At 37.6% G+C, this 27,559-nt stretch overlaps 1 protein-coding gene across 1 annotated transcript in view; it reads left to right on the top strand.

The window, feature by feature from the left end:
• The window catches only part of ATRNL1 (attractin like 1), a 531,929-nt gene that overhangs the window by 398,439 nt on the left and 105,931 nt on the right, over positions 1 to 27,559 (top strand). Inside the window, exon 27 of the mRNA XM_086466503.1 lies at positions 5,226 to 5,333. Coding sequence (XP_086322629.1) covers positions 5,226 to 5,333 — 108 coding nt within the window. The remainder of the gene's footprint in view (positions 1 to 5,225; positions 5,334 to 27,559) is intronic.

The following is a 27,559-nucleotide window of genomic DNA, read 5'->3' as shown; positions in this document are numbered from 1 at the left end:
CCTTGGAGTTTGTCAAATGCCATGTGATCAGAAATTAGTCACTGCTACTCTCCATGAGGTTTTCACATTTTTTCTCATTGCAAACACTTTTCCTATAAAACACAGATTTAATGCCTGGCATTGTTAATGCTTTTGATGTAGCCTTTGATGTTATTCACATCAGCAGTTGACAGCACAGAAACAGGAGAGGAGGAAACCAAGCTGTAACTGCAGAAAAGTCAGAGCTGGGTGATGAATAAGCAGAACAGGAATTTCAGATTAGACATTTGGAAAACCTTTGTCACTAGGTGGGTAGTGCAGCACTAGACTGGACAGCTGTTGCCAGAGAACTTGTAGAATTACCATTCTTTGCAGTTTTGAATACTTATCTTGACAGAGTCATGGATGTCCTGGTACAGTGTTGGTAGTGATCTGATCTAGGAAAACACAACAACAACAACAAAGAAAATCTAAGGTGTGAAGGAAGAAAACCTAGAAAACGTAGGCCGTTGTTGCTGTTAAAATATTAGGCACCCTTTCAACTGCCGTATCTTCCTCTGAAGTAGTGCACTGAGACTGCCCGGCTCTAAACAGCCAAAAGGAAAACATTTTTGGTTTGGCAGTCAGAAGCCTTCCTAACATTTTTACAAGTGTTTGACACCTCTTATCCCTGTCCTAGCTGTCATCTGCCCCCTGAACTTGGGCATGCACACTTGTCCATGCATGTGTTATGGCACACTCTAACATGCACCTTGCTTGCCAGTGGGCTAAACTAGCCTGTAAAGGTGCCAAACAGCAACAGAAAGATCTTTGAAAGGATTTTTCTGATCACCCTATTATGGCACTAAAATGGCCTCATCCTGTCCAGCTGTCCTAAACTATCAGTCCTTCAAGAATGCCTGTTACTGCATAACAAAGAGAAAGTACACCTGTCCTAGTTCCTAACATCTCTTGTACTTTTCAATTAGGGCTTTTCTAGGACAGCTTTGCTGGAAGGTGAAGAGAAGAGGATAGAAAAAGCAGTGCTAGTCAGAAGAGCAGTATTCTATTTCACATGAGAGCCCAAGTCTTTAAAAAAAAGAGAAAGAAAAAAGTCTTCTAAATAGAAAAAAAAAGAAGCAAAATGGTAACACTTTCTAAAATACAAAAGATTTGAAATATGTCAAGCCTGGGATTGCTGAAATGTTGTGTTCTCTTAGTGTTAAATCATTGTAGTATGTATTTTGTATTGAGTGTTTGATTGTGCGTGAATATAATATGGCCATTAAAATATTTTGAAAGTAAGTCTAAATGTTATCAACCGAAAGAAAAAAAATCAAACATTTCTACTTAAATAAGAACTTTGCAAGAAATACATTTTCTTAGATAAGATTATACAAGATGCTATGGAACATTCTAATTCACTCCAAACGGCATTGATCAGAGAAGTATCCCCCATGAGAACATTTTTGATCAATGTTAAAATTAAATTTTATTCCCAGACAAACACTGTGATATACTTCTGGATGGGGAAGCAGGTCCTATTTCAAAGGTACTTATTTGACTAGCACACCAAAACTCAAAATTAATATCATCTATGGGCAAAGATATCTACATGTCCATGGAGAATGAGATGAAATGTATATTTCCATGACAAGGGACTAATTGTGTGAAAATGTTTTTTTTTAAGAAATATTCCAAATTATAGGAGTTTTGAGTAAAAAATTGAACTAATTTATTATATCCTAACATCAAGGGCCAAAAAGATGATCTGGGGGCTGGAGCACCTCCTCTGTGAGGACAGGCTGAGAGAGTTGGGGTTGTTCAGCCTGGAGAAGAGAAGGCTCCGAGGAGACCTTCTAGTGGCCTTCCAGTGCTGAAAGGGGGCCTGCAGGGAAGGTGGGGAGGGACTTTTGGTCAGGGAGGGCAGTGATAGGGCGAGGGGTAATGGTTTCAAACTGAAAGAGGGGAGATTTAGATTAGATATTGGGAAGAAATTCTTCACTGTGGGTGTGGTGAGGCACTGGCACAGGTTGCCCAGAGAAGCTGTGGCTGCCCCCTCCCTGGCAGTGTTCAAGGCCAGGCTGGATGGGGCTGGGAGCAACCTGGTCTGGTGGGAGGTGTCCCTGCCCATGGCAGGGGGCTTGGAACTAGATGGTCTTCCAACCCAAAGCATTCTATGATTCTATGATGATCTTACTGTTCTTCGCTGATGACAAATATAATTCTATACTTTAGAATTAGAACTATTTAATAGGATATAAGTTAGACTTTAGAATAAAAACTATTTAATAGGATATAAATTAATACTTTGAAATTGCTTCAAAATAATAGAGATGCCTAAAAAATTAATCTTGTCAACACTCTTGTTCTTAATGAAATTTAAAATTATGGTAGACTTTGAAATCGTTTATCTGCTCAGTCAGATAAATGCTCATTGAATTTCTGTCCTAGGCTGAGAAAGTAATGTTTTCTATTTCCCATAGTTTTAAGTGAATATTTAGGCATGTGCGTAATTCTGAATATTATAAATTAAATGTGTCATAAAATATTCAAATCTTACATGTTAATAATGTCTATCTATTACTTGTCTCCAAGTAAATATCCCTAATTACTGAAGAACTATGTATTTATTTTTTGTTGGTATGATTTTTAAATGCAGTAAATTTTCTTTGGATATGAGTATATAAGCATAGTTTCACTTTCCACTATCCCCTGTTTATTCTACCTCAGCTATGGTGAAATTGGTATGGTTTTTTTAATCTCTTTGACTGCTGAGAAAAAGGTAAGGAAGAGTTTTCACTCTTCTCATAATACCTATGTTCGGTGAGTTTCCCAGTTTCTTGGCCTGTGGCTGAATTAGAGGAATTTCACCATACCTGTATGGGCTACAGAAAAACAGTATGTGACTGGAGCGCAGGGTGTCACACCTGAATGCCACCTGCCATGCGATAATCTAACTCACGAGATTTTCCATAACTGGAAATTTGCCTTTGTCTCTGGCTTCATACACGGACAGTTGCAGACGGTGGGAGTTAGTGACCTTTTCCAGCCACAAACCTGATATTAAACATTTTGATGTTTATTTTATTTCTGTTGCATCTTATTTTTCCTGTTCTGCACCTTAGGTGGAGAGAAGGGAGCTTTAAAATGCTGAAGAGAAAGCAGCAGTATTTTGAGTAGCGCACTTTTCTTTGATATGCGAGTGCTCAGCTGCCAAACTCAGCAGTGCTTCATGGGCAGCTGAACATTTTAAAGTTTTCATTCTTGTTTACAGAGCTAATTAAGAGTCTTCATAGTACTCTACTCAAATGACAGAGTATCAAAATCACAGTGACTACCAAGTGAATGAAAAGGTTTTACTGAACGCATGACCAGGAGCAGAGGTGAAGAAAACTGCTAGCCTTAAAAAAAAGAGAGCATATTAAGTATACATTCTGTTTTACTCTGTGATAAGTAAATCTTTCAAATAATTGTTTGTGTATTTGGAGCGTAGGTTATTCTGTTCATTTAAGTACTTTCCCCAAGCAATTCTATTTGTTTAAAACAATGTTTGGTTTCCCATTAAAGAGTAAGCATTTGCCAATAGCTCTGTAGACCTACAATGCTATAATGAGTTCCATATGGCAGGATGGCTCTAATAACATTGCTTTCTTTAATTTTTGTTATTTTAGAATCCAAAGGAGCTAGATATAGTCATTTTAGCATGTAGTGACTCAGTATTTTATGCTTTAAATTTTTGCAGTCTCTGTCAAGTTGTTTGTAAGACCGGAAGGTCATCATATTTCTTTCTGGCTGTAATATCTATGAATATATTGTAGTGATGCAAATCAGTGCTGATGTAAATCAATATACAGAGATTGTCAGTTTAATTTTTAAATGAAGGGTTAAAAATATAATTTTTAACCATCTAGATACTCATACTAAGCTTTTATTTATTCTAAATATAAAACATGCAGCTTCACCTACTGACATATCGATTATCCTCTTGGTATGATATACTGGGAGTCCATTTGTGCAGGTGCTCACTGACAAATACATTGCATGTGTATAAAAACCAGGCCTCAAGTATGCATTAGGAGACCACTGCACTGTTTTGATTTTAACATTATGAGTGCTTCTTCAGATTTCTGTAGACAATCTTAAAGTGCAAGTCAAGGAAAATATGCATGAGAAGTGTTACAAAATGAGCTTCTTACTTTGTAACAGACCTTAAATCAAGAGTGTTTATTAGTAATCTGCCAGCAAATATTTGCTTGCATACCTTTTATTATTTCAAAGGCTTTTATGAACAGTACGTCACAGTGTTAGTGTCATTTACATTCGAATACCAGTTTCTAACATTTTAAGCTTTCCAGAGATACAATAGGTAGAAAAACACTAAGCAAATGAAACTTAGATCTTTTCTAATAAAACATTTTTGCAAGCGTTTTGTCTCTTCAAGATGCTGTGACGTCCTGTTCAGTTGAAAGAGCACACGACTTTAATTGCACTACTCATTCACTTTAAATATTTAATAATGCTTTTATTAGTTGCACTGAACCAGTGAAGTAAGATCTGTAATATCTAGTGCTGGTCATCATTTTTATTCATCATGGTTTAATAAGCATTATAATTACAGATTGAGGAAGAAATATGAGTTAGCTTTGTGGTTTTGCTTGGGACTTCTGTGCACACTGATATGATTGGAAGGGATTATACAAGGTCTGTGAGCATAGCTGATTGTATTCAAATACACTGATGCAGGCTTCCCAATCCTGACACATTATTCTTCATATATAAGTAACTGTGAAAAAGATACTGCAAAAAATTATGAGTCCTGACACTATTAACTCCATCTGGCTTAGTAGTGAAGTATGAAAATTTGAAGACCAAGTGGACTTGTTCTTGGCAGGTGTTCTAATGCATGCGTTATCAGTGGAATTAGACTTCAACTATTTTTACCAACCATTTCCCACATTTGCTTGCAACTTGCACAAATAGCAAAGTTATTTAGAGTGAACAGTCAGTTGGGGAAGCTTTCATTTGGAGATTTCACCAGAGTTCAAACTGAAAGACCATTTGTAGACAACATAAACCCTCTGGGCTCCGTTCTCAAGTAAATATAGATGATGATAATTTAGTATAACTTTCTCCCTTTAATATTAAAAATATGACTATTTGCATGCTATTTGCTGTCTTATGTTTTAATGGGAGGTATGGTAGGGTAGACTAATATCTGGTGCATTTTTTAATGTTTTGTTAAAACATCATTTTTTCCTCATCAGCAACTTATGCGGGAACGACAGCAGATGGCCAGCCGCCCCTTTGCTTCTGTCGATGTAGCACTGGAAGTAGGAGCTGAGCAAACAGACTTTCTACGAGGGCCATTAGAGGTAGGAACAGTGGTGCTGACAAGGGACCGTTGTGATTTGCATATTTATATTGCTAGTCTCGTCTGCATCTGCTTCTGAAACCAAGCAGCATCTGATTACCTGGAGCTGACAAGTCTCAGCTACGTATGTTATGCCATTTTCAAGGTGCAGAGTTTTAATAGCATGACATGAGCTGTAACAAAAGCCACTGGAGAATCTATTAGCCTGGGCTGGAGTGACAGCCAGCTCACCTGGCAGTCCTTTCGTGATGGATGTGAGCTGAAGGAATGCAAGACGCAGGCATTAAGGAGGGAGCAAACCTCATGCTCAGTCCTTCGAGTACACAGTGCCCCCTAGTTAACATCTATCTTAATTAACAGAGATTACAGCAAACAAACAAACAAATAAATAAAGCAGCTGTGAGTCGAATTTCAGTGTTGTGTTTTATATGTAAAGGTTTAAAGAGTACAGAGTATACTGCATATTTTCGTTTGTAGATAATGGCTACATTACTGCATTCTTTTATTATAATTGCAGTACATTGGAAAAGAAATAATAATATGCAAGGCAATGTGATATTGGAATAGTGTAATAATGCATGAAATGGATTCTGGAAGTTTTACCTGAAAATAGAGGGAGAATTACAATGTGTGGATAATAATGGATATCTAATCTAGGTTGGGCTTTTGGTGGATCATAATCCTCTTTTCCTTTACTTTTATTTACAATATTGTGTTTACAGCTATTACTTTCTCTTATTTATGATGGGACCTGGGAAGAAGGTGTGATAGCTCTGAAATCTTTCAGGATTGTACTTCTCTCTTCATTGCTGCCAATTCCTCTTAAATTCAAAGCTTCTCTTACTTTTCTCAATAGCCTCTTTCAATGGAAGATTAAATACACTCCATCAAATCTCTAAGGTTCATGGTGAAGTGAGCAATGTGAAAAACAGATTCATAGCAAAAAGAAAAAGAATCAGCTCTTGAGTACTTATCAAATTGAGGCACTCTGTCCTGCTACTGTATAGGAAGCAATCACAGTTGTTCTTTCTGGCATAATTTAAATACTTGGAATAGATAGTGAATAAAAATGCCATATATCTTTGAGGAAGTTTTGTTATATTCTGATCAAATACTAGAACCCCCACTTTCTTCACCAATATCACCATTTTTCTGTCTCCTTTTATCTTGGAACAGAAAACCTGTCTGGTCTCCCAGACTGAGGACATATTACACTGTAGTTAAAAGTTAACTTTTTTGGAATGTGATTTCATTGTTTCTGCACTGGTATCTGGGAACATTTTCTCTGTTGTCTTTTCAGAGAGGAAATGAGTGGGAGCTGAGGCATCCAAACTCTAATTCTGTACATACTGATTGTTTAATTAAACTTTAGAAGTACACATTACAAGTTAACTGCCACATTTTATTCTCTCATATCCTTTATTTAGCACTAAAAGATGTAGATGCTAAAATATTTTAATTATATTTTACAGTTTTTTTCTTCCTAGCCTAGCATTTTCTAGTAATTGTTTAGTATTCAGTATCCATAGTGTTTTTTCCTAATTAATACATAGTTATACACAGAATGAAGTCCATTCAAAGTTTCCTTGGAATTACAATATACTGATCTATATCAAAGCATTCTGCTGAGGATTAAGTGAATGTGATTCAGGGTATTGATTTTCCTTTGTATATTCTGTAAGAGAGCTATATCAAGCTTCTATTCCAGTTCTATCCTCAATTTGTGAAAGGACACTGAAAGTTGTAGTTGCCATTCAGCTCTCTTTGGGACTCAAGGGAATTTGGATCACACATGTATTTCCAGGATGCAATGCTTAAACAATAGGATAGCATGAAGTATCTATAACTTCCTTTTGTTATATTAAGTTAGAATCATTAAATTGTCTTAATAGTTCTGTGAAATCTGGTGTCCATTGGGATCTTTTAAAGTTAGAGATCTTTTGGTAAAAATGAGCAATATGCACTAACTCTCTTCAAAATGTTCCACCAGCATTAGCATCGCGGAGCTCTTGCACTGATATACCAGGGGTTCAAATTTTAACAGTGGTGAATTGCATCCCCTCATCTCGTACTTTTATTGATGTTAATCACTCTGGCACTTCCAATGATACTGTATTGATCCGTGGGTCATTTGAGCACAGTATAATGTCATAGAACTGTTCCAAACATCACTGCAAGTCTCCCATTCAACTGCATAGCGAGACTGCTGTTCATTAATGTCATCTGGCTTACAAGATGGTGGTTTTGTACAGCTGGTGTTCTGTATTAATACTGATGGTTTGATACATGTCAATATTCATGTGACTATCTACATGGTAATTGCAGTATGACATTTAGTTAGCTTTTGGTTTGTTATTTACATTTATTTGTAAATGTCCAGAGCAACTGTTTCACTGTAGAGTTTTAGTTTGCAGTGGTAAGGTGCTTTTTGCCCAGCATTTGGAAAGCAGATCTATAAGAGTATGGATGCTGTACTTAAAATGATTGCCTAGTTTAGATACTTACAGTAGAACTGATAACATTTGGGTCTATTTTCAGTTAGCAGCAATTTGCAACAGATTAAAATAAAATCCTGAAAACATTACAGAAGAGAGTTGAGTATCTGTTATTTTGGGCTCTCTTTCTGCTTTGGAGTCTTTAACAGCCAGTCTATCTTTCTTAATGTTTTGCCAACAAAGTGATAGTATCTTGATATTAACTCCTTCAAAAACTTTAATCTGCACCAGATTAAACACCAGAAGCACCTTGTCCAGAGAGTTTGAGAATATTGTAGTATTTTGTGATACTACCATAACTTTTTCAATACCAGAGTCATGAAAAATTAAAGTAGCATCATAGATCAATAGATGCAATGCTTCATGACACTCAGTGCCCTTAGTGTTAAAACATTTTTTATTCCTTTCACTTCTATTTTTCTAGATGTCTAAGCCATTTCCAGATCTGGTTACTTTTTGCTGCTCAGTATACCCCGAAAGCTAAATCATTTAGGCTATCATGTTCTAAGCCTCCTTTAGGCAACATTTTTTCACCCAAAATATAAATCACATTTGAAGAGTCACTTCCCCTGTGCTGCTGACAGTCGTTTTAGTTAATCTTTATGTTAAGTGAAAAGCAATAATTTTTTTTTTTTCTGTCCTGCTTTGCCTAACTTCTAGGTATTTTTCAGTTCATTCAGAGCTCATGACTTTTTTTGAAACAGGGTCAGATTCTTTCTTTAGGCCTGTGAGATGAGGTGGGCACTACTGTAAACTCTAATGTACTGTCATGGTAAGTCTCTGGACAGCAGCATCTACTGTGCTACATCTGCTGAAGTAAAGACATGCTTTATTGCCTGCATAAGAACCAAGTGCAGATTTGCTCTTATGATGATCATCCATTTGATATTTTTACAGTATTACTTGGACAACTATTTTTATTTTTTTAGGGTGTTTTTTTTTTTTTCTTTTCAAATTGATGTTCTTTAATAATTATTTCTGCTAAAACCCATCATTTTTCCATCATGTTACTACATTTCCTGTAGAATTGTCACAGATGTTAGATTGTTCTCTACTTCTGACAAGGCAGGATGATCTCAAGAATTACAAATTTCAAATAAAATCTAGCTTTGTTTCTCTGGCAAGCAGTAAGTAATATTTATGGTACATTAAATAAGTTTTGAATTTCAGGCTGTTCTGATAAGTATGAAGCAAAGATCAACCATTATTTCTCATTTGTTTGAGTAAAAGAGTTGGAAGGTATGCACCGACACCAGTAGCTTTAATTGTACCAAGAATGGCTATTGGAAATCAGAGTGACTTATTAAAACACATTAAAATCTTGTACTGGAGGTTTGTGGGGTTTAGGTAATTGAAGTCTATACTAATAAGCTCTGTTGCTGGTTTCTCCTGCCAGTAAGATGTCAGGACTTTTTAGTTTGCTTTACAAATAGATCCAGTGAAGTTGGGTTAATTTTCTTGTTTAATTTGAATAATTCAGTGAGCAATTTTTGAAACTGCAACCTAAGCATACTTCATTATTTTGTACGGAATGAAACTAGTTGTGTGCCTCATCAGCATTACACCTGCATTATGCTGATGACATAATGTCTAATATCAAGGAATAGACTCTTCACAGCTCTTTGTTACAGGTCATCAGATTGCCCCTTGATATTCTCAGTTCCTAATTTTAGTCTCCGTATCAGAGGATAAGTTCCCTCCCTTTGTGAGAAATTAACAATTTATTTAAGATATGTCCCTAGAATGGTCATCTTGTTTCCAGTGACCATAAAGGCAATACATATTTGGCAACAGGAGCTATCAAAGACCATTAAACTTGCACTTCTTGCTTACTTAAAGTCGTGCTATATAATTTACGAAGTTGCAAGTGTTGCTCGTGCAAGCTCATTGGGGAGCTGAGCTCTGGGAACTTCAAAGAAGATATTGGTGTATTATATTAATTATTTATTATAAATTTTGTTTAAAATATGATCAAATCTGATTATTCTTTATTGGTATGGTGCGATAACTAGACATTATCCCACACTATCTTGTGGGTAAATCAGACATTCTCCTGGATGGGGAAGGATGGTTTCATTGGCTGTTCCATGTTTCTGTCTTTGTCGTGCTTAGTGCTGAGGAATGTGTAATGTGGAGTGTAGGATACAGCCTGTGAGCCAGTTCAGCCATGATCACATAGAACAAGTTGCAGGTTGTTCTGAATGATTCCAGGGACTGCAAAGGCTGTAGCTGGAGTCCAGGGAGCAGAAACATAGTTGAGAGACACCTACTGCGTTCATTCTTTTCAATATCATTCAGAAACAAAGATTGCATAGGTTTTTTGTAACCTGCCCCGTAGAAGGCTTTGGATGTCATGTGAGGAGTTGGTGCTTTTAAGAACTCTCATCCCTAAGTTTAATTGTAATTTCCCTAACTAATATTTTTCTTTCCTAGCAAAGTTTTGTTTGTTGGTTTGTGGTTTTTTGTTTTTTTTTTTTTAAATCTCATGCTAATTCCAAGTTTGGATTATCCATATTGTCCATATGTTATACCTGTAAGCCAAGCTTTGCTTGGCATTGGAAAGGGCTTTGCTAAGTACTGTGTCAGGTCTGTGGCACTACATCTCAAGGAGGACCAGAGGAGATAGAATCTATATGAGAACAATGTGAGCAATCAGAGACTTAGAAACTATAACTACAAGCAGAAGTCGAGGAAATTGGAGTAGACTATGGAAAGGAGTCAAAATAATAACCTTCAAATATGCAAAAGGTTAGTAGCAATCAGGAGAGCAACAATCTTTTATTTGTGTGAACTGTAGGCAGCAAAGGTGTAATGGACTTAAATTGTAGTAGTGGAGGTTTAGCTGGATATCAGGAAAAAATTCTCATAATAAAACTGAATCACTGGAAGCAATTGCCTGGGGAGGTGATGGAATTTCTTTTATTGGAAGCTTTTTAGAACAGGTTGAACATTTTTCAGATACCATGTACCCACAGGTGCATTAGCTTCTCTCCTTTCAGCTCTGTCTTTATTACTATTCTGATTGCCGCCTAGCTCTTCCTTCTGCATACTCTCTGAAAATTTTCTGTTGTTTGAACACCTTAATTACCTTCATTGCAATATGAGTTTTCTGTTACTGAATATTTCTGACTCTTCTCTTCACATTTGCTGTTATCTTCATTGATTTACATCCTCAAGTTTTCTTGCAAGATCAGAAACTGTTAAGTCATCTCTGACCCCAGTCTCTCTGTGATTGTAGGTCTGCCTAACGGGATCTCCAATTCATTCTGGAATAGCTTCTGCTTCTTCCAGCATTCTGGAAGGAGAATAGCAATATTCTCCTTCAAGTCTGTATTCACAATGCAATTATTTTTTGTCTTAACCAGTGCATTACCATTTTTATAGCCTTTCAAAATCCGTGCATCCTACACTACTAGATCTCAAAGACATGTATTCTGATGATACACCTGACACTGAAGAGAAGAATCTATGTTGGATCACATTTTCTGTTTTTCTGTATGACTCAAAGATCATGCCAAATTTGCTGTCCGCTGCCTCAAGAACTCCATTATCTTGTGCTACACTTTGACCTTGGTGGCTCACTGCATTCTTCTCTGCCCACTCCCTCAGTCCTGTTCATCTGGAAAACTTTATTCTAAATTATTGTTTCACTTTACTTTAAATCCTACCGTCATATCTTTTTTTTTTTTCCTTCTTTGCAAATGATTGGTTCACCTTGGGTATCCTTTTATGATACCATGTGTGAGGGATGCTATATCATATGCACATTTCACATTTGGTAGTTCTTACGTTGGAGGAAAGCGTTTGCCTGAAAGCAGCATTCTTTGGTTTGCAAGACCTCCTTCCTTCGTCATCTAATGATCTGTTTTTCATCAAATAAGAATTTTAGATTTCACACTACTTAATTCCTTGTTCAGTGGTCATAAACAACAGTGTAGCTCTGCCTAATTAAATCCCTTTACACTTGCATAAGAATTTTGTTGCTTCTCTTTAAATCTGTGTCTAGGAATGTGTGAATGTTCTGAGCCTGTGAATCAGAACAAATACTTTATCTAGTTCCTCATGCATATTGGTAACAGCTATGATTTTTTTATGTGTGTTGTGTATACTAACTGTATTCGATGTAAAATGTATAGATGTTCAATTCCTTGCACAGAATCAAGTTAACAATATTTTAAGATTTCTAAGTAATAGTTTTCTCCTTTGGCATATGGGAAATCTAAAAATAGTCTGAGAAATGCTGCCTGGAATAAGCCACATCATTTTTTCACATAGACCAAATTTTTGTGTGTGCGTTTATTGCTGAAATATATACTAACACCTCAAAACTTGATGTTTTGACAGAGTCCTTAACTTAAAGAAAGTTTTTAAAAATTCTAGATTGGTTCTGGAATGTATCCTGTCACTAAATTTACAGAAAACACGCTTTTAATCCCTACATTCTCTTGTTTGCTTGCTTATCTCTGTTAAGTCAATTTACCCTCACGGTCAAACAGACATTGTAAGAAAGCCTTAAACATGATGTGTAGGAGATTTATCTATATGCAGGTTGATGTCCTAATATTTCATACTAACAAGAGAGTAAAGCCTCAGCTTATGAGCTGTAGGATCCATGAATTCACAATTAGTTCTGAAAACCTGATTTTGTTCAGGTTTTTTGATTAAAAATGTATCTTTACACTTCACAGAATTTATTTGGCACATGCACTGCATAATCAGATGACTACAGAAATTGTTTGGATGGAAATATATGATTTGTGTTGAACAAAGTTGCCAACAAATTTCATGCTCAATTGCAACAATTAGCAGGAATTTTGGCTGACTAACTAAATGTAGGTGTTTCAGTGGTATTGGCATGCTCTGAATAGAAACTGTTAAATTATTGTATTGCACATAGTTGCAAATTGAAAGTATCAAAATAAATATTCTGATTGTTTTCAGGCAGATGTGTTTAGACATGTCTGTAAATGTTATGAATAATGACACTGTACATGTCCTGTGTTCATTAAAATTAATAAATACAATTTTCCCAACATCTTATTTCATAAAGTAGATAGGTACAAAATTTGGTGAATACAAAACAAAATATATATGTATGTACCTCTAGGATTGTCTTTGAACAAGGCTTGTATATGGGAATCTTACCTTTGGATAGCAAATCCATGACAATGAGATTTTTCCAGAATTATTTAAACTGAACATAACAGAACATGGAAAGAATGATGCTATCAGAGCAACTAAAAAGCACATAGATTGAAATTTTTCAGTGATTGACTGGGCCTTTCTGTATGCCTGATTTGCACATGCCATTTTCTGACAGGCTGCTCTTTCTAGTTATATGTATTTTCTTAGTATTTCTTTTGGGTTTAGATCAAAAGTTATTTGACATATTTAAAGCAGGACATTTCTCCCCTTAAAAGGAAAGGAGAAGAAGAAATAAGTACAGAAACTTGTCTTTCATCAGCTGTTTCCCATGTTTCCAGGTGGAACTGGCTACTGTGTGCTTCAAGCTTTACCTGCATGCCATTTCCTAGCTCTGTAGTTGAGTTTCAGTTCTTCCTGCCAACAACAATACGTATTGAAACTGCGGCAGACAGGAGACAAAAGTGCAGTGCCTTTGCTTTTCTTTACAGAACTTGACAACCTGCCTGTATTGTTAGGTAATCTAATAGGTTATGCCAGTTTTCACTGAAGTTTTCTCTTTCTGTAACTTCTATCAAACTGAATTTGAGTCTGAGGTGAATATGAATTCATTGCGTAGAAGGCAGTGCACCTGCCCTGGGCAGCAGATGCCTAAACCTCACCTAAGCTTCAGAGAACCTTCCAATTTGCTTACTTTCCAAGACTATTCAACCCAGCAGGCACTTTCCTAGTTGGTCTACAGACTCAGCTTTTGGAGAGTTATTAGCTAAGCTTTTCCTGAGTCCACAGAAAAGGCTGAAATATTATGTCTGGTCAGGACTACAACTAAACTAATTTTGAAGACGGCAACCTTTTGCACAATAATATAATGAGAATAGTGTTCAATCCATGAGGTAAGAGAGGACTGAGCCTGAGGGGGATAAATACCTACATAGCCCCAGGCATCCTGTGGAAGCATGCTCTTATTTTTACAGCTGCAAGTGGATTAATCAGGTGGCAAACGGACAAGGAATTAGAGGGAATCTGAGTGCTTGGCTGACCTCCAGAAGGGGACAGATAGAAAATGTTCCAAATGGGCGGGTTCCAGAGCTACACAGTATGCTTTTTCCATCTTGGTGTCTAACTTTGGTTCTGCCTGCTGCGCTTTGAGCGTTGTGGCTCTTGAATTTCTGGTTGCATTGTGGCTCAATTTCAAAAAAAAAGGATGGAGCATGTTCTTGTTTAGGTAGACCATGAGCCCCCAGGACTGAGTAGAGCCTGAAGCTCAGCTTTCTCCTTACCTAGATCACTGTTCTACTGTCTGCCTGGCAAATGTGGGTTCCATTTTCATTATATGCCCATCATCAGAGATGGCGGAATTCAGTATAAGCATACTGCGTGGCATTCCTTCCTGTTCCTTGTGTTCTCAGTGGAATCATAGAATAGTTTGAGTTGGAAGGGACCTTTAAAGATCATCTAGTCTAACCCCCCTGCAATGAGCAGGGACATCTTCAACTACATCAGGTTGCTCAAAGCCCCTACCACCTCTCTGGGCAACCATTTCCAGTGTTTCACCGCTCTCATTGTGAAAAATCGCTTCGTTATATCTAGTCTGAATCTACTCGCTTTTGTTAAACCTATCACCCATTGTCTTATCGCTACAGGCCCTGCTGAAAAGTCTGTCCCCATCTTTCTTACAAGCCCCCTTTAGATACTGAAAGGCTGCAATAAGGTCTCCTCGGAGCTTTCTCTTCTCCAGGCTGAACAACCCCAACTCTCTCAGCCAGTCCTCGTAGGAGAGGTGTCCCATCCCTGTGATCATTTTTGTGGTCCTCCACTGGACCTGCTCCAACAGGTTCTTGTCTGTCTTTGCTGAGGAAGAGTCAGTCCTATTTTTCCCTGTGCATATTGTGAGAAGCAGTTTCCTTTTTTACACTGATTGTTTAGAAAGGTATGGTGGTAATTAACAGCAGACTAGATCACTTCTCTGGCATGAGGAAGCCAACATTTCCAAGAGGCTATGAGGAGTCTGGGTATGTAAGTTATAGGACATGGATTCCATTCACTGGCTTTAGCAAAGCTGAGGTAGAAACATTGCGTAAGGTGTTGGTTTCAGTAATAATCTCAACAATATTATTATTACAGAAAATACCGTAATATTAGAATTTGAAAAATGAGTGGGCTCAATCAGCATTTAAGGCCCAATGGTACAATTCTTTAATGGTCCTGAAGGAGCCTTCTCCTTGTAAAATTTATTTTGGAAATCAAAAGATTATGAATGGTGTACTGCAGTAAAGTAGACGCTGCAGTAAAGTAGAAGTTATAAAGGCAGTTAGACTGCAGTGAAATTGGGAAGATCACTAAGTTTATATCCGGGCCACGTCTACAAGAGGAACTCCTTTAAAAAGTAAGCATTATTTGTGATATGTGATCACTTCCACTTAATAAATATAGTGTACTTTACAAATCTATTAGAGCTTCCTATAACAAAGACTGTAAAACATGGTTCATTAGTGTGAAGCAGTAAAGTTTTTAACAGATACATAAGAAATAAAATTTTCCTTTTTTCATCTTTGGTATATGTCTTGGTTTGAAAGAGGTGTCTGCTGAGGAAGGCAGGAGCCTCCCTTGAAATGGAAAATGCAACCCCCTTCCCTCCAAATTATTATAATTTTGAAATTAAGGGGCCTTCAGGCAAAGATATGGGGAATAGGAAGAACAGTTCTTTACTAATATATATATATATATATATATAACACAAGGCAGGAAAAAAAACAACCCACTGGTTTACACTGACAGAGTCAGAAATACAACCTGACACCCTGTTAGGGTGGCAGTAGCAGTCCGATAAGATGCTGGCTGCAGTCCTCCTGAAGCGATGGATGTAGTTCTGTTGAAGCAGCAATCAGGTAAAAGGGTCTGGTCTTCCTCCGAAGGTCCAGTGGGAGGTAGGTAGCTCTTGTCCTCTGGAACTCCAGTGGGGGGAAAAACTCCTCTGGGAATCCAGTGGAAGAAGGCTGCTAAGGTGTTCGAGATCCCAGTTTTTATTTAGCATGGACTGCTTGGCTCCTTCCCCCCGGGCGGAGCATCTCACAATGGGATGAGGAGTCGTGAGGCAGTTCCTTGATGGGCCATTAACAGGAGATAGCCCAGGAGCGAGTTATCGATGGGTCAGGCGATAAGGCATTGTTGTGCCCAGTAACAGGAGATAGTCCAGAGGGGGGAGGCAGGGAGCACCGCCCCACCTGGTCTCAACAGCTCCTGAAGATGGTAATAGAATACTTTGGGGGGGGGGGGGGGCACATTTTACACTGTAACCTAGGACAGTATATATTCATGTTATTGGAATTTTATTTAAAGTAGAATTTTGCCTTTCCAAGTGCTATTCCTTATACTATATCCTTGGCAAGATGACCTTTTTCTTATCTTTATTATCCAGCTTTCAGTAGGAAACTGGAAAGTTTAAAGAGATGCTTGCTGTCAGCTTCTTGTCTCAACTGTTTAGGCCTTTAAAAAAGATGTATAAATATTGAACCAGCTGGAGTTAATAAATAAAGTTATTCTGTTCTACAAACAACTAAATGGTTATTAAAGGAAAAGCCACTGGGCTTTTGGAAGAGTAGACAAGCAATTCATTTTAGATTGAGAAACTTTTCAAATTGTAGGAATCAGAAGGAATCAAATGTACGTTCTGAGAACACTTAAATACCAGTTTATGTGCAGAAAAGAAAAGCATTATCCAGTCACTCACAAAGATAATTTGTGGGTTTTTTTCATGAAGAATATTTTAAAATCGTATTAAAAGAAAGGAAATATATTACCATTTGTTATAAATAGAGCCAGCCAAACATCTTAAATAGAATATGTATTTAAAAAATCTCCAAAACCTACTGCCATGTACTCCTATGTACCTTCAGGGCTTAATCACGAATGTTATTTGACTTATATTCTCCCATCACTCACTGGCTGAACTCAAGAAAGGTAGGGTTGCGCCAAGTCCAAATCCAGCACAATGTATATCTGCTGAAGCACCATTAAAACTAGGCTAGTGAAATAGTATACTTACTGTAATGGATTTATTGAGGAGTAGCAGATTTCTGTGTATTGTTAAATACAGAGTAACTGCAGAAATGTGTTTTTTTAAAAACTGAAAAAGCTTTTATTTTTCTCATGTCCCAGTATAGTTAAGTAGTAGTAGCAGTAGTACTATAATCTGAATATTTAATTTTCTTTTTCTGTTCTAGTAGGAAACTTTCATGGACAATATCCATTGAAGTGAGCGCAAAGTGCAGTGTGGTTGCGATCTAGCAACAGTTTATAACCACTTTGCAATTATTTTGCAAAATAAATAGCTAAAGAAGGTATTAATTAAGCCTCTCTAACCCAGATGTCTGCCTCACTAGTGATTTTCTTTTAATTATATGAAGATATATCAGCTCAAGGTGAAAAGGAAGTAACAGGAGAACTGTAAGGGGCACACGAACAATTTAGGATCCTGAAGGAGAGCAACAATTAATGTGGGGCCATACAGGAAGATGCTTTGATACTTTGGGAGCAACAGTTATATATCCATAAAAATACACAAAATACACATCCATAAAATGGCACAAAACTGCTTCTCTATCTCCTCTAATGTGACCTCTTCACTGCATAATATGTTGATAAAATTTGCATGCGGCACGAACCATACTTCCCAAAGCCTAGGCATATTGCTGCAATTTGCATAGACACTGCATATAGCCATTGATATTCATAACAAGAAATGTCATAAACCCCACGTATTTAGCGTGAGAGTGTGTGATGTCATGCTTTGTGTTGTTTGATGCATATGTTTTGCCTTGCATTTATGTGAGAGAGGGCAAAGTCAGAGAAACTTGTCTAGGATTTGGGGTAAATGATAGGGAAGTTTGTGAAAGTCTGCATACTAAATAATATTTTGATTACATTATTGACCTAATCCTGAGGAACTTACATCTCCAGTAAGACTTGGAATTGGTTTTGTTCCAAAAGGTTCCATTGTGCACGATGAGGGGAAAAAAAAAAAAAAGTTTTGATCACAAATCTTTCGGCAGTGTTTTAGATGTGCCATCTTGGCCACTGATTATCTTGAGGATAAGGTGTGAAACCTTTAATTTATATTCTTTAGGAAGCCAGAGTTAGGTCTGATGTTTTTACAGCAATCTCTGCAATAGCCTTTGCTACTGAAGTATACTCTGTTACTCTGTTTCAGATAGTTTTTCAAAGGGCTTAAAATGTGCAAGTATATCATAGAACTGTAGTCACCCTGAGATGTGAAAATAGTACAATCAACTCATTGTCTTCCTGCATGAGCAGCAACAACTTTAGATAACTGGGAAAGGCAGAAAGCATTATTCAGAAATCCTGCTTAATGAGAGCTGAATGAGAAATTAAAAAGCTCTTCGATACAATGGGTTATATTGATCATTGTTTGGTACATCTTCTGTGTAACTGTAGGGTCTTCTGAATGCTTTCCCCTGCTCATCTCTGCCTTGCCCATTTTTAACTCCAACCAGCTTGTGTTCGTCAGTATCCGGATCTTCTCCAAGCGCCATTCTCTTTCAGCATTATGATCACTAAGAATAACATGACAAGCGCTTCTGATAGACGAATGCAGATGTTTGTTAGCTGAGTATTTATAGCACTAGAGACCTCATCTCATCAGCTGTTTTAAAGACTTTACATTAATAGGACCAAGGAACTGATCCTTATTAGAAGAGTTCATGTTAAACTGCAATTCAGTATTTTTACTTACTGAATTTGAATTAGGCAGTAAATCTAATGTGTAGAAAACAGCATTCATCATGCACAATAGAATCATAGATAATTTAGGTTGGAAGGAACCTCTTGTTAGTCAAAGAGACTGGATATGAGCCTAACCCCTGAGAAAAGTCATCCACTTTTGATCAGATAGCTTAGGGCCGTGTCCAATGATGTTTTGAATATTTCCACAGGTGGTGATTCCGCCAACTTGCTGACCCCCATTCAAATGTTTGACTGCCCTCATTGTGAAAAGCCTTTTCCTAATATCTCATCAGATCTCACTTCTTGCAACTTCTTTCTGCTGCTCATTGTCTTATCCCTGTGAGAAAAGCATGGCATAGTCAAGGTCAGCAATAAGATGCCAATTGTAGCCTTCTCCTTTTAAGACTGAACAAATCCTGAACTGTCAGGCTTTCCTTCTAACTCCTAGGCCACCTATATCTCACTGTTTTGTTTGTAAAGATACTGTGGAAGGCTGTTTTGAGAGTCTCGCTAAAAGTCGAGGGTAACACAATCCACTGCTGTCTTCCACTGAGCCAGTCATACCATAACCTAAAGTAACTAGGTTGGTGAGGCAAACTTTGTCTTTCATAGATCCATGCTGGCTATTCCTAATCAAATCCTTGTCCTTCATGTGCCTGGACAGGGCTTTTAGGGGGATTTCCTTCATAGTATTCCCAGGGAAGGTGGGAAGCAGGTTAGGCTGACCAGTCTCAATTTCCTCAGATCTTCCTTCTTGCCCTCCTTAAAGATGTGTGTAACGTTTGCCTTTTTACGGAGATCAGGAACTTCCCTTGATCGCTGTGACCAGTCGATTTCTGAATGACCTTGGCCAGTTCCCAGTATCCCATCTGGTCCTGTGGTTAAGTATATTCATAAAATTTAGCAGGATCAATTTTATAGTCAGTTGCACTATGATAGCATTTACAAGGAGAATTATTTGTGTGATTATTGTATCTGTAGCTTGGGAGCAAGCTCTTGAGTACATGATCTAAAACAGCTTTGAAAATGGAGAAGTGGTTATCTTGGAAAGTGAATCTTTACTGTTGCGTACAAATACTTAACAAAGCAAAATTAATCAATTATTTTGGCTACAAATTAAGAAACTGCCCTCTTTGTATTATCCGATGTTACTAATGGAGACCACTGATCTACTTCTGTAGATATTTTAATCTACAATGAATGCAATGATGAATTTATTAAGTGTTAGTATTGATACCCTTTTCCTCAGTTGGAAATTTCAGTGAACATGGTGTATTAATAATTATGAGGTACATAGTGAATGTTCTAAAATTTGTATTCACGAATTCACTGTCACTAATTTCATGCACTCATAAGCAACTTGAAGTCAATGTGACACAAGAAATGATACTCAACTGTCTCATCTCTAACAAATGACAGTAATTAGCCATATTTCAAGCAAAAGATAATATATCACAGATAAGAAAGTTCATATTTCATGCAGTGCCCATTACCAGAAATGTAGGGCCAAATGAACTCTCATGTTGCACTCCTTTATAAGCTATTCTGTCACAGAATATAATATTAAAATGATGCTTGTAAAGTAAGTTTTAAGACAGGAAACTTTTGAAAATTGATGGCTTTAGTGAGCAGTCAGCATTAGTATTTGCTTTGAGAAGGACAAGGGAGTACTCATGGGGATTAAAGAAAGGCTGTGCAACCTTTTTGTGTTGTCTTCCCCACTGCTGATAAGGGAACGGCAGTTTGGTTCACCTCTGGTTCCTTCTACAGTGACTCAAACAGTAACAGTTTTGTCTTTTTAAAAAGGCTACGAATAAAACAATTGTTCTCAAGTATCTAAAAATTCTTTGCTGCTTATAAAGTCTAGTATGCATCACTGACCCTGTGATATGAGGGCCTTGGAAAAGATCTATGCAAAGGGAATGAGGCTTCCCACATTGAGTGGAGATCCAGATCTTTCCCTTTCAAGATTACAGTGGTCTGAGGTTAGCAAATAGCTGATTAATTTTGTCCCAGTCTCTAAAACCAGTGAATAGGTTGAGCAGCTGGTAAATAAAATTGATTCCATTTACCCACCATAAATAAAAGGGTGGAAAGTTGTGAAATGGTGAGTGATGCAGTGAGTAAAAGCTGTGACCTAAGCCAAATCCTGCCCATTGCAGTACCTGCACTAAGTAACATGTCTATACAACTATTGCAAAGGAGCAGAAGAGGGGAATGTAAATGTGCCTACCATTTACACAAAGCATTCCTGTGTGATCACAAAATGCATGTACACAGGTGAGTGAGGAAGGTGGTGCGTTTTGGAGGGGTATGGTGATAAGAAGGCTGTGGAGTTGCTATTGTAACAGTGTTGGGAACATGCACACAAGTGAGGTGTAGCATGGGTGCAGTCTGCTGCTGCAAAGGGCCATCACCTTGAAAAAGATGGACACAAACCAGCTTATGCTGCTTTGTATTGGGACTGAGGCATCCTCTCTGATGTTAAGACACACAATGTAGGCTTATTCACAGGAAAACTGTAGTACTACTGTTTGATTTCTCATGTGAAAATGTGACTCTCAGCATATGTTTTTGTGTTCAACTTCTGGAAACTCAAGATTGAAAAGCAGAATTAATGCATACCTGTCTATGTTCAGTAGCATCTTACTGAAAATAGTCAGTCATGCCTATGGTCTTTACATGTGATTCTTTAACAATTGCTGGCTAGGAATTTCACCCTTGCATAGAATAAAGGGGGGAGAATATCAATACTTTTAGCATTCTGAAATCCCTTAATCTGCATTCCTGATAAGACTTTGTTACTGATTCTGAGGAGAAAACTCAACTACCTTCTTTTAAGAATTAAAAAAACCCAACCAAAACCAAACACAAGAAGAAAACCCAAACTCCAGTATTATCTAGGAGTCATTGTTATAGTCTACGTGGTATTTGTGGGGTGTGGAGTCAGGCTCCCTAAAGTGTGAATGTCCTTTTGCTGATGTATAGTTGTGCATTATTTAAGTAGTAAATTCTGTACAATGCAGATGAGAACCTTTTGGGAAAAGCAAATATTATAATAATTCAATATTTCAGTAGCCTTGTAGCTATTTGAAACGGTCCTTTAGTAAATGATGTTTACTTTCATCTTTAGGTATAAAAATGCTTCTTATGTATTAGTAGATATCTATTCCACTTTACACACAGGAAAACTGACCAAAAAAAATTGAAAGCAAGGCCAGGATTTTTTTTTTTTTTCCTCCCTATCCAGTGACCTACTCATAAATGACATTATTTATACTGGCCCTTTCTATCTTCAATCTAGATATGGCTTTCAGCATAACAGAAGCCATAAAATATAACCCAGTAATTACTACGGCTTTTCCTAAAAATACCAGACTTAACTAGAACTCATTCAGAACTATGTTGTCAATTTAAAAACAATGAATGAAGTGTTGGGATAAATTTCTCCCAAAAGATTTTGCTATTGTAATGCCTGTTGCTGTAGTAATCCATTTTTATATGCCTGATGCAGAACTAAATCTAGAGCAGTGTGTGGAGCAGAGCCAACAGGGAATACTGAAAAGGGATGCCTCTTCAAAAGTACCTAAAACAGGCTGCAGAAAGCTTTTTCTGTCAAGTCCGGATTCACATCTTAAAATGGTCTCCTGGAGTTCGGTGCTCATGCTTCTGCTTTCAAAAAAACCAGAGGGAGTGCTCTTGTGTTTGTACTTTGTACAGTAGTTCAGTGCCTTAATAGTCAATTGAAAATATAAGAGATGGGTGTTACAGGCCGTCATCAGCCAACAGTCAAAGAATCATTTCTATGACCTGAATGTGAGGCTACGGGCTGGTCTTGTCATTTACTGTCATAGCTGTGACTGCTATTGTAAAGAAAAGGGTTCTTGATCTCAACAAGCTTAGTGGAAAAATGACCTGTGACCTAGATTGCTGTCCTGAGAGACGGAAGATACTGGGTATGGGTTTTCTGATCTGTGCACCAAGTGATGTCCAAGACTTCAATCCAATTGTGCTGATGTAATGTGTAGTACATGAATTGCCTGAGGTAGAATCAAAAACTTTGTCTCTCCCTAGTAACATATTAACAGTAGGTTACAAAATTATACTTTGTTCTGGCCTAATTAAACCTGAATTTTTCATTGTTCTATGGGAAACTTCAGCAGAGGAATGTTTACTTTTGTATTCCTGCATGTGCTTATGCAAGACATAAACACTGAAGCCATTAACTCTGTTTAGACTGCAGTAAATTCTGAATGCACGAAGGTTTCTCTATGCACCAACAGGAATTTATTTGGTTTTGGACTTAGGTACCAGTAAAATAATGCAGAAATTCTTTTTTTTTGGGGACACACACACACACACACATGACAGAAGGATCGTAAGAATAGGTATCTAAATTCTACACATCTTCAGCACAGTGACAGTTGACCCTTTTGGATCTGGATCTACAGTCTTCCAATGGTTAATACTTTTCACCTGTTTTGTGGGTCTATTTAAAATAATGCATGAACTTGAGCTATGATAAATTTAAGAGCCACTTAGGTTTGCTTTGCCTTCATTTATTAAAGTGGTCTCAAAGTCTGTACTTTTATTGGTACTTGTAGATTTTGATTTAATAGTCTTTTAAAAGTTGTTCAATAAATCAAATCAAGTTCTTCACATTGCAAAGCATGTTACCCAGACCACAGATTGTTCTGGAGCTCTTCCCCAAATGCCATGCAGTTCTCCATCTTTTGTGTTGTTTGAACTAGGACTGGAGCCAAAGGATGAAGTCTGAGAGTTGATTGTAAGCTGGTGTGGTTTTGTTAAAGCTTCATGCTTGGTAAGGCTCTGGTCAAAAATGAACATAATTGCAGAATGGTAGGTGTTGGAAGGGACCTCTGGAGATCATAGTTCATCTAGTCCAACCCCCCTGCGGAAGCAGGTTCACCTACAGCAGGTTGCACAGGATCACATCCAGGCGGGTTTTGAATATCTCCAGAGAAGGAGACTCCACAACCTCCCTGGGCAGCCTATTCCAGTGCTCTGTCACCCTCAAAGTAAAGAGGTTTTTCCTCATGTTCAGGTGGAACTTCCTCCCTTGTCCTGTCACTGGGCACCACTGAAAAAAACCTGGCCCCATCCTCTTGACACTCACCCTTTAAATATTTATAAGCGTTGATAAGGTTCCCTCTCAGTCTCCTCTTCTCCAGGCTAAGCAAACCCTGGTCTCTCAGCCTGTCCTCATGAGAGAGATGCTCCAGTCCCTTAATCATCTTTGTGGCCCTCTGCTGGGCTCTCTTTAGTAGTTCCCTGTCTCTCTTGAACTCAGGACCCCAGAACTGGACACAGTCCTCCAGAAGCGGCCTCACCAGTGCAAAGTAGAGGAGGAGAATGTCCCTCGACCTGCTGGCCGCGCTCTTCTTCATGCACCTGAGGATACTGATGGCCGTCTTGGCCAGAAGGGCACATTGCTGGCTCATGGTCCACTTGCTGTCCACCAGGACTCCCAGGTTCTTCTCTATGTAGGTGCTTTCCAGCAGGTCAACCCTTGACCTAACCTAGGGTTATTGCTCCCTAGGTGCATGACCCTACACTTGCCCTTGTAGTCCTACAGATGCTTATAAAAACATCACTGTACTCATCTATGACTGTTTCCCAATTCCCCCTTAAGGATGAATAACATCCTGTGTCTAGGTAGGACCTTGCATTCAGCTATACTGTGGTGCATATATCTTCCTTAAAGTTGTCTTGCTACATAGTGTCTATCAATGGTAAATAACAATTTCTTACAGATCAATGTTATTTATAATCTGAAAGCTTTATTAGAAAGGTTTTATTACCATGTAATGATTAAAGTAATGGATTGTATGGAGTCAAATATCAGTTGTCATAGGATGCCGATAGAAATATTAGTTGATAACTTCATCACAAATACAGTTTATTATAACCTGCCTGTATTTTAATGTATACTGTTACTTGGATCGGACAGTTCTGGTGTTGAACTAAAAGTAAGATCCATTCGTGGTTTTTCAGTCATGTGGTAATGTCTTGATGTCTTGCAACCTTTGGAATAGTACCTTTTTTCGTTCTGATGTAATTGCGGATTCTTTTAGTTCTAATTTGGTAAGGGTTTAAGATGTGATACAGACTTCAAACTAATGAAGTATGGCCATATTTCTTGACAGAAAAATTCTTCCAATTTCTTTTCAAAACTGAAGCATTCAGTGTTTTTTATTAAGTTTATGACATACTGGGGGGATTGGAGGGAGTCCTTTTTAAGTCTACTACACAGTTATGTTGATTCAGTGAATATAGATAGTTTTTTGAACCTTCTAAGTGTGGTTATAATAAACATATGAACTCTTAATTGAGAATACTTTCCTTCCCTCCCCCTAAAAGGAAAAACTCAAATGCCATATTCCCCCCTTGCCTTTTAGGTATCAAATGCTTGTTGATGGGGTTGGGAATAACCATTTGATTCCTGACAGCATAGATATGTGAGGTGTTTGCTTTTGTAATGAAACTAGATTAAGAAGTTCCCATCTCTGATTGCCTCTTCATTTGTGTCACTATAGCGGTGGATCAATACAATAAAACACTGAAACAATCTGGTTCAAAAGTAATCCTCCAGGCAAAGCATTACTTCTGTTGTTACCAAACCCACTTTGAACACGGTCTAAATAACTGTCTATTTGGCAGGATTTTTGAACTGAATTTTTAGAATTTTCAGTTTTACGTCTGCAGTGTTAAAATGCTAAGTCATACCTGTTCTGCAGTGGTCTGCTTCTGAAATGGGCTTCTGTAATCTTTGGCTTTGCTTTGCTGTATGCTGACAGCAGTTTAGGGTGTTCCAAAACGGTTGTGGAAAGGACAGAGTGACTTCCTGAAACTGGTCATCCTAAGTTGTTCCTGGAACAGTAAGAGCAAATGTATCTCAGAAAATCCAGTTAAATGTTCTCAGGGAGGCAAATATGAGGCTTGTAGAAAGCAAGAATTTTTTAGTCAAAGTAAAATGTTCTGCTATTACTCTGACTTGAAGCTAAAGCTAAAATAATTCCTTACTTAAGAAGTTTTGAAAACTAATAAACAGCGATGCTAGTGTAGTGCTGGTTATGTGCTGTTATATCTGTTATATTTTTAACTGGGTTGGGCAATATCTGTGTTCAGCCTGCAGCGTTTTCCCAATGGAAGCTCGGTCTGTTAGCTCTAGGATAGGCTTAGTCAATGGATTCCTTTTTGCTAACAGAAACGATCCATGGGAGCTCCCATAAGGAGAATGAGGGAAAACACAGACAGCCTTTCATGCTGTAAAAAAGAAGCTAGGAAGTAAGAATCTGGCCTGTTTTTGAGGTGGCATTTCAAAGACTTTGCCGTTGAACTTTTCTCCTTATTAAATCAATTCACCTTATTGAAAGTTGAAAAAGCTTTTGAAACCTTTTAGTTTATTGCTTCTTGTTTGCAGCTCTGGTTGATCTTTCTTGAAGTCACAGATTACAGGAGAGTATTAATACAATAGTTATTGTGAAATACAAAGTGATCTGCATCAACTAATGAATGTACTGCATACTAGTGTGGGGTAGTTGCAGTAAGTCAATGAAACTGGCAGTAACCTTTATGCTCACTAGTGTTTGACAGACAGGACTACAAGCTGCTGGACTTGGTAAGATACGTATTGCAAGTGTGCTGGAAAATGATTGGTTTGTGCTGGAAAATGATTGGTTTCAATGCCTTGTTTGCAATATAAAGAAAAAGACTGATAGTATATCAATTTCCAGAAACTGCAAACTATTGCAAGAACATATATTACAATCATAGACCTAGTTTGGCATGGTTCCTAGACGTAATTCCTTTATGCAGATTAATAAACTCTTAAATAATTATGCCATTTTAGTTAACTGTTATAATGTAGATGCATATTTGTACTTGGGCAGTGCTGACTGAAGTTCAGTGAATATTTGAAATCTGGAAGGGGAAGGTCTTTTCATAAGAGTGTTAAATTGTTTCTAGGTGACAGCTTCCTAGGAACCGTTAAGAAATTGATGTTTTGCATCATTTTTCAAAAGCTCCAAGTAGACTGTTTTTTTCTTGAACCTTTCTTTGTTCACAGCTGCCATCGAATAACCTAAACACTTCAGAAATAGGATGGAGAAAGTATAGGATGAACTAAACCCCTCCCTTGCCCCAAACCAGAGCAACTTTGTGCCCTTTCACTCTGCTTATGAACCTGTGAGCAGAATTCTATTCTCTGCATTTTCTTCTTCAGCATCTGAACATCACACTGTCCAGATATACTGAACTAAAGTGTAGTTAATGCCTCCATATGTGGTGTATTTGCTAGCATATGTGACCTAAGAGACCCCACAAAGTATTTTGGCTGAGTTGGCCAGAATCAACATTGGATACTGCATCTTTCTTAGTGTTATTAAAAGCATAGTCAAGTCTAATACTGCAGCAGTAGGGAAGCATTTGTAGTGAAACATGCTGCCAGTGGGAGGAATGGGGGTGTCTGGATGTTGAATACAATTACTTAATATTTTCTAAGTAATCAATGGCAAAATTGAGTTACAGGCTGCTTTAAATTGTTTACAGAAGAATTTAAATTTGCAGACTTATTACAACAAGCTGCTGCTTTTAACAATGCTCAAGTTCTTGAAAACTCAGTGCTAGAATGAGTTATTACAAGTAAGTTAGCTGTCTGAAATTAAATTAGGTGATAAACAATCCATTTTACTGCTGTAAATTGGCATTCATGACAACCAGTTCTGATATGCACCTGAACCCGTTATTCTTGGCACTTCATAAAGTGGCAATTGATAGCAATTTGTATTGACAGACTCTTATTGAATATAATTTCACAAGAGGAACT

The sequence above is a fragment of the Leptosomus discolor genome, chromosome 6 (genome assembly GCF_034619465.1).
Source record: "Leptosomus discolor isolate bLepDis1 chromosome 6, bLepDis1.hap2, whole genome shotgun sequence".
In the NCBI taxonomy this organism is placed as follows: Eukaryota; Metazoa; Chordata; class Aves; order Leptosomiformes; family Leptosomidae; genus Leptosomus; species Leptosomus discolor.
Note: the sequence above shows the minus strand (reverse complement) of the source record. Positions and strands in the feature narration are given on the sequence as shown.